Below are 8,391 nucleotides of genomic sequence, written 5' to 3'. Positions count from 1 at the left end.
GTGGGCGCAGGACGCTACGGCGCTGCACGGTGCATGGTGTGGTGCGGGCTGTGCGTGGTGCATGGCATGATGCAGTGTGGTCTATGGCATGAGGCATAGTGCATGGCATGGCACACAGCACAGTCCCGGGCACGGCGCGGTGTCCAGTGTTGAATGGTGCACAGCATGGTGCCTGGTGTGCTGTGATCCTGTACACCACACCATACCGGTTGCTTGACATGGCTTGGCACGGCACTGTACATGGTGCAGTGCATCCCCAATGCCTGCCTACATCCCTTTGCTCCCCCAGCTGTACGTGTGTCTGTCTGTCAGAGCTGTCCGTACATCCAGTGGAGGGGTGTCTCTTTGTCACTGTCTGGTGCTGGTGCTCCATTTTGGAGTGGGTTTTGCTCTCGTGTGTTTGTGTGTGTGTCTGTTGGCTGTGCGAACTTGTCCCATCTGGTACCTCTGTGAAGGGCCTGTGAAGTCAGGGAACAGAGCAGGTGCTTCAGAAGTGGATGGCTATGGGGGATTACCCAGGCTAGTTCAGCAGGGTATAGGATTGACTGAAATATTTAAGCTTTATACAATATTTGTGTGTTATCAGTTTCAGCATAAGATTGTGGCAGAGATCCACAGGTTAAATCCTTCATGCCTGAAAACTTTGTGTGTTTACTGTCTTGTGTGTCATCTTTTCGTCCTGTGTGAGTCCCCCCTTCCTGCTGTGGCAGAAGTAGAGGCTGTGCAGCTCACTCCTGTTAGTCAGCTTTTGTGGCTTTGACTGTCACAGCAGCATCCGAATGCTTCGTTGTACGCAGCAGCACCCTTCCTGCTCCTCTCCTCCGTGGACAGGCTCATCAGTATGTCTTCACAGGAAAATCTTCCCAGGCCTCTAATCGTTCTCCTTTTTGAGCACTTCCCATCTGCGTCTGTCAGCCAGAGTCTCTTCTACTCCTCTATCTTCAGGCCAGCTTTGCCCCTGCGGCTTTATCCCTATCTTAAAATCCATTCCTTGTCTAGACGCTTCACAGTTAAATTATTCTCAGCCCGATGGCCAGGGGATTAGGGAAGAGCTGAGGAGATGAGTGTGGGGCCTAATGATATCCCCATGCAGCCCCTTGCCCCTGAGCTGGGGCAGCCTGTTGTAGCCCTACTGGCTCATTCTTACAGCAAAGGAGCAGCGTGAACTGCTCACCTTTGCCCCTCAAAGACACACCAGATGAGTTTTTCTCAGCAAAGCAGGAAAGCTTCTGCACTAGCGCTGTGAAGCAGCCTTTGAGGGTTGAGGGAAGCAACATGTGGGAGACGCCGTAGCTGCCAGTGTGGCAGGGGCATGCCTGCTCGCTTTCCTTCAGTGTTCATTTAGCCCAGATGGCCTATGAGGTATGGTGATTTAGGTGAACCAGTTGTCTTTACTGATATGATTGCAGAGAGAGTGGGGAGGTGTGAGTGCGCACAGGTTGGCAGGCTGTGGGTTTTTCTGGCCTCCGTCTGAATCTGGCCTGCCGGCGTGATGCTTCTATTACTGAAAATTACTTCTAGTGGGAATGCTGAATCATGTACTCCCAATAACCAGGAGACACAGGGGGATGAAGGTATAATTCATTCAGTTTTCTTTACTGTTTGTTTTTTTTTTTCTTCTTTTGCCTTTTGTCTTGTGTGCTTCTCATGGCAGCCCAGGCAGTGCTGCCAGCAGGCTAGGTGCTTCAGCGTGATGCTCATTAACAGAATTCTCCCTCGTCCTCAGTTTAAGTTTCTCTTAAATTTTATCCTGTTTCTAAGTGTTATTGTGCAGGGCTGCCTGAAACAAAAAATAAATATCTTTAGTTGCATTTAAAACCCTTGAGATCTTTCCAGACTGCTGGCTTGTCCCCTCCCCATCTTAGTCATCCCATATTGCGCTAGACAAATTTAGCTCCTAACCTTTCCCTATAAATCAATCCCTCTGGCCTACTGGCAATTTTTTGTTGTTTTTCTCTGAACTCCGTCTGTTGAAAGTACTAGAAAAGCCAGGCCAAATCCGAATAGGGATCCATCCTGCCTTTCTCCCAGAGGTTGCACGGACTAAGGGACAAGTGGCCTCTAGTGGCCAGCCATCAACTAACGCATCGAAAGGAAGCACCAGTGCTCCCAGGCCACTGGCTCTCCCTTCTCGAGAAGGCAGCAGGGCGATAGGGTTAGCATCAGAGAATGTGGCTGCCACCCTTGCCCCTCTCTCAGCCCAAACCACAGCCCCCTTCAGCAGCTCTGCCCCAAGCCCTGCCGGCTCGGGGTGCCCATGCTTGGTGTGTCGCTTTCACATGGTGATAAGCAGAGGACTGATGGAAACCCTGTGGGTGCGTCACATTCCCTCTGAAATTTCCAAGCAAGTCCCAAGAGCTCTTATTTTACTGCTAGTACAACTGTCTTGCTTTTAGCTGTTCAGCAGTGTCATTAGTGACGTATCTTCAGCATAATTCAGAATACGTAGCTTCAGGGGGTAAAGAAAAGAGTAAGTGCTGGATTTTCCCTCCCTTTTAACTTTGTTTAAGCAGTCAGGGTGTAGTTTTAAACTCAGTGTAACTCTTTAAAAGCTGGAATCAGCAGAGTTCACTGCTTCAGGCATATTTTTCAGTCCTGGGTTTCCTCCTGCCTGGAGGAAGAATGCCTCTGTGAACTTCTGCCTAGCTCCAGACAAACCTGAGCTTGACCTGAAACAAAGCACATTGTTTCACAAGTTTGCGGATAGTTTTCAGTTTCCTTTGGAGGCCCCACAAGGCATGTTAGTGGCACAGAGGTGGAGCTGAGCATTAGCACTTTTTTTATTAAAGGACCTTTACCATTTTGCTAGTTTTTAGTGATTCTGCCACTACAGGAGCTGCTGTCCAAAGCCCTGCTGTCATTTTGTTCCCTGAAATAGTAGTGATTGCAACACGTTTTTGCAGGCAGTCTGTAGCTGTGGATGTTAAGTTCCTTACAAATAGCCGATCCTTTCTTTACCAGTCGTGATGCCTTGGCCCTGCAGGATTGCAGAGTCAGGTTCCCCCCACCAGCTCTTCCCACTGGAATAAAGCATTACCTACCTTCAGTTTCAAATGTGCTGCTGTTTGCTTCATAAAATGATACCCTCTTCTTCAGTTAAATGCAAAAAGAAATAAAAGCCCTGTATTACCCTTTTCTTTATCATGACTGGTATTAACAAGCAGCTCAGTCTCTGCTTACAGATGATTTCCAGACCTTTCTCCTTTTTTCTGCTTTCTCTCTCAGAACTATTTTGCTCTATCTTGCTTGGAAAACAGGGTGTGAATTTGAAGATCACAGTTTAAGATTTAGAGAGTGGATTGGGTATTTTCATTCTTATCTGTCCTTTTCTTTATGGCTTGGACTCTGCATTTCCTTTTTAGACACCTGTCTTGGCAGCACGTTTCTCTTGGGCTGTTCAGGTCTCACCAAGGGATTCAGTTACGAAAGAGTCCAATGAGGTGTGTTTGAGGGGTTTCTTCTATTAAGTTTTGCCTTGTTCCTGATAATTAGGAGGGTTGACCAAAGGAGCATGCTTCATCAGGAGTAAGATTAGCTCCTCAAAAACTTGCCTTACAGATGGTCTTGGGATTTTTGGTTTGAATTAGCTATGGTTTTGGTTTGAGTAAGCTCTTCAGGTAGGCAGTTAAGTATAGGCTATAGTAGCAACTTCAGGAGATCTTCAAAGATAGGAGGGATGATGAAGTGGCCTTACTGGTGTCGCCTTTAGAGCATGTATTTTAGTGTTTCAGTGGCCTGTCTTGAGCACTGACCCACACTAGGTACTTCAGATGAGATAGTAAGAAACTCCACAGCAGGTTACCAGGATATAACCTATAATACTTCTTCCAGAGCTTTCATAGCTGGAGAATGGCTTGTTCTGAAGGATGGGTTTAACTTCTCCTAATTTTCTTTGTCATAAATATGACAGCTTGTTACCCAGAGAGATGGCCAAGCTGTCCTCTGACTTTGCAGTTTTTCCTCCTCTATGACATCATTGAAAAAATGTTTTCTCTTGCCAGTTTTGAATTAATTTATATTCTACCCTTGTATTTTTAAAAAATGTCCCTTTTCTTGTGCTGTGAGGTGACTGCTTATCCCTGTGTCCATAACATTGTGCATGCGCTTACATATAAACTCTGTCTGAGTTTAGATGAGGTCTGTTTCTTTCCAGTGCCAGTCTCTGTGCCCTCTCCAATTCTTCGTGGGGTGCAGCCCATGCTGAGCTGAGCCTGCACTGTTGCTGTAGGTGATACGACTACAAATGTTTCTGTGTTAGTCTCCATCCCACTCCTTGTCAACTGTGGCATCTCACTGCCTTCTTCACTTGCAGTTTCATATTGAGCAGAGTGCTCCCTCGGGCTGCCCGTGGGGTCTTCTGCATCCCTCAGCCACGCTGGTGCAGACAGGGCACAGATCTGCAGTCTGAAGGTTGGCCTCTTTTCCTGTAATGTGTTGTTTTGTGTTTGGTGTTTGAATGATGAGCTGTTTGTCCTTGTGCAATCTCTCTGGACCACACAGATCAATCTGAGATACCTTCTGGGCGTTTTGGGATCTGCCCAATTAAAGCTTGGTGGCACAGGACCACTCTGCTGCCTGCTCCCAGCATGCCCTCCCAGCACCTGATCTTGCCAACTTTATCCTTCCCCAGTGACCAGTCACACCCTGGCTTTGCACAGATGTGCTGTTGGAGAGATGGCTGAGCAGGAAGCCTTTCCTCTTTCTCAGCTGTGCAGGAGCTATGTGTAGCCACTGTCTCAGTTGGGCCTTGCACCATCCAAGCAGCAGGTCACTCAGGGCAGGACATGGTTCCACCTGCCCTTGAACTGTTAGAGCTGGTGCACAAAACAGCATGGGCTGGGCCATTCTTGCTCCGTCACTGCAATGTACCATGGGACAGACCTGTCCTAGGGATGCTGGGGAGGTTCCCCAAGGGCTGGTGAGGTGACCTCTCTGGGTTAGGAGCCAGGGGGGTTGAGGGCAGTGGCCAGCCGTCTCCCACGACATTCCCTTGTCCTGCCCTCTCTCCACAGGTTATGCCACTCTCCAGGTTTGCTGGGTGCCTGCCGGTGAAAGAGAAGGGTTGATATTTTGCCCAGGCTTTTAGGTCCTGAACCAAAATGGCAGCTGAAGAGTCCCCTCCCGTAGGAGATGTCTTCATCGACCTGCAGCAGGTGAGGTGGGAATCAAGCAGCAGAGTGGCCATCTCTTCCCTGGGGACCGTGCTTCTGCCAGGCCGAGTGCAGGACCCATGTCTCGGTGGCCTGCTGCAGTAGGAGACAGCTTCTGTTCACAGGGGGCAGGTCTGCGCAAAGGTACCCCAAGGCTGCCCATAAGCCCACATCCACTTTGCATGCAGACAGCGAGCTGTGGTCCAGAAAAGGCCAGAGGTTGCTCTGTGGGGTCCCTGTGCCTCCACATGCCATTGGGTGGGGTAGGCAGACAGCAGGAGGAGCTGGACAGCTTGCAATTAGACTCTTCCCATGTAGGCTGGGCTTGGGACACCCATGCTAAGGTGAGAGGAGAAGCAGTCTCAGCCACAGATACAAAGCCACTCGTGGGGCACAGCTAGGGGATGCGGGGAGAGTCACAACTTAGCTAAAGCCGCCTTGCTCCCTCTTTCCACCCAGCAGGATTTGTCACAGTTGGGCCTCCTCCTGTTTCCATGGAAACACGGGAGTCCACAACAGCTCCACACTGGCATTTCAGCTATATTGATGGAAAATTTTACCAGCTGCAGCTGCTCGTGAGATCAAAAAGACAGGGGTCACTTGGTGATGTTCTCCTTGGAGCATCTCCACCAGCAAAAGGCAGAGAAGTGCCTGTAGCCTGAAACAAGAAGAAAACAGGCAGGAAAGCCTGAAGAGAGCACGCCGGGGGAACAAGGGAGGCCCTAGGAATGCAGAGAAACGGTGGGAAGGCACATGGTGGTCGCTGACCCAAGGGCAGCTCACCAGAGCAGGGATGCTGTTTTCCAGGGGGAAATATGGAAGAGGTCTAAGACAGGGAGGGATGGCAGATTGGGCAAAGGGAAGGCCAGAGGGCAGTAGTTAGATGTGAGGAAAGAGAAACCCCAGCTAAACAAAAGCTACTCATCTCCTTCAGTAGGAAAGACAGGCACTGATATTGTCCTTTGATACCTGCCACTCAAGGGAGGTGTGGAGAACCACTAAGGTATCTCTGCAGAGTGGCTTGGAGGGTTGCTGATCTGGCTCTTGGTTTTAAGCAGAGCTGTGCCTCTAAGGGAGAAACTTTGCCCCAGCCCTGCTATGTGGAACCTGTTGCTTCTCAGCAAGCCCAGCACCATTTGCAGGGCAGGAGGATCCAGAGGGCTGTAGGTGTCTGCAGTGTTTGATTCTTGTCTGGCGATTTCTGTGCAGGGCAGAGATCGCGCAGAGAAAGCCTCTCCTGGTGCCGAGGACGATGAGGACTTGGATAAGACTTTGTCAATCGAGAGATTTGGGGACCTGATAAGCAAGTCAGCATCAAGCAATCTGGAGAAGCAGAGACGCAGCTACAGTGAGAGAGATTTTGAATGTATGTAGGTTTGAACCATTGTGCTTCCACCCTCGCCACCAACCCTTACTCAGCCCCACGTGCTCTGCAGCCTCGTGCTGGCATCCTGCAGATTCATTTCCTCCCTTCAGAGCGTTCCCAAAGTGCTACATACACCTAGTTTAGCACTGGTGTCTGTGGCCTCTTCCCAGTCTGTTCCCTGTTCACCTGTCCTTACCGGTGTAGCTACCGCCCAGGCCATGCAGCAGCATAGCTTAGCCTGAGGTATTCACTGACCTGGCATTGGGGATCTTTGCAGCCACTTCCTCCACATTGAAATTTCCAGTTTGAAACCATTTTTCTTCCATATGGCTTCAAAGAAACATCCAAATATGGCCAGAAGCCAGGCTGTCCTCCCCATTCTGAAAGCAGATGGCTCCAGTCAGACATGCCTGTGTATTTCTAAATGGCAACCATGAAACCATCAGGTTTATCTGCTCAAAGGACTGCAAAATAAAAATGGGGTGTGAATTTGAAATGCTGTAGCTACCTCACCTGAACTCCGCTATTCAACATGTTTATTCCTCTAACTTCCCTTCCATGATGAAGGCAACCAGTCTGCCCAGACTCATTTTGGCTGTAAAATGAGAGTGTACCCACATGAGTGGCTATAAGCTATTGCCTGATGTAGGTGGGTCACATTAGTTTGTAGTAACAGCAGTGAAGGGCAGGAAGAAGAGGCCCCAGTGCAGCAGCCTGCTTGTGTTGCAGACAAGTAGCGCTGGTTGGGAGAGTTTCCCACTCTCACTATCCACAGAGTTATACTGCTTATTTTCCATTGTCTTTGATGGGGTACAGCGTCAGGAACATTATGTTCCAAGCACATCACCAGGCTATTTTCTGCTTGGCCACTCATTTCCAATGGCTGTTGTAAAAGGTTGCTGGTAAAAGTTACTGTAGTGCACCCCAGCTGCTAGTTCTGCTTGTGTCATTTCTCTACAGAGGGTCCATTCAAGTAACACTTTTCACCTGAGCACACAGTCACTCATACACATGGCCGCAAGGTGCTAATAGCTTTGCTGTGGAATGAATACCTGTCCTGTGCCTGTAGGATGTATCTGCTCAGAAGCTCTGCCTGTATGCACAGGTGTGTGGGTTGGCTTGAGTGTGCATGGCAGAAGCTTCTTTGAAAATTTGACTAGAGGTTTGTACTGTTTGGGATTTTTTTCTTCTAAATGAAAGAGTCCTTCTTCCTTTGTCAGAGCCAAGCTTGTTTTCCTCTGAGCTCCTGATGTACCCCTGTTATGTTATTATGTCAATCTGGTTATCAGAAGTTTTATGCAGTTCTTATTCATAAAGCTGGAAGATCTGGTTGGGTTATTAGAGTTTGAAAGATAACATACAAACCCATGGAGGTGAATGCTCTCTGGGTTTGGAAATACTTCCTGCCCTATTCAAAGCCAGGAATTCCTAATATACAAGATCTTTCTTCTGAGCTCACTATCCAAATTACTTTTTCATATCTCTTGTATCAAGTTCACTGAGAAGTGTAATCAAACATCTGGACACTGATTTGGCCATAACTTTCCTTACAGGCAGGCAATGCAAGGAAGGAAGCAGGGAAGGAGGGCAGGGGCTGGACACACAGGAGTTGCAGGAGGACAGGGAGGAAGAAGAGGGAGGCATGAAGCCTTTTGTGTTTGGGAGGGATATATTTTTCCCACCTTGAGGTCAACTCTGTGGAGATGTGATCAGTTAACACAAGGAAGCTTGAGTGCAGGGGTGAAGACCAGTGTTCCCCTCTTCTGCGCCAGATTAGGCACTTACTGTCACTGCCTTTCCCTGCAGCCCAGTGCTTTGGTTTCCTTCTGATCCCATAATTAAATGTTTCTGTCTCAGGCTGTGTGAACAAGCCAG

At 48.8% G+C, this 8,391-nt stretch overlaps 1 protein-coding gene across 1 annotated transcript in view; it reads left to right on the top strand.

Annotated features, from left to right (window-relative positions):
- Nucleotides 1-5,099: 5,099 nt before the first annotated feature.
- SLC4A3 (solute carrier family 4 member 3) overlaps nt 5,100-8,391 on the top strand; it is a gene marked incomplete at both ends in the record, with an annotated part of 29,383 nt that continues 26,091 nt past the window's right edge. Inside the window, 2 exons of the mRNA XM_080621778.1 lie at nt 5,100-5,153; nt 6,360-6,516. Coding sequence (XP_080477904.1) covers nt 5,100-5,153; nt 6,360-6,516 — 211 coding nt within the window. The remainder of the gene's footprint in view (nt 5,154-6,359; nt 6,517-8,391) is intronic.

Source organism: Psittacula echo, assembly GCF_963264785.1.
Source record: "Psittacula echo genome assembly, chromosome: 6".
Lineage (NCBI taxonomy): Eukaryota > Metazoa > Chordata > Aves > Psittaciformes > Psittacidae > Psittacula > Psittacula echo.
Note: the sequence above shows the minus strand (reverse complement) of the source record. Positions and strands in the feature narration are given on the sequence as shown.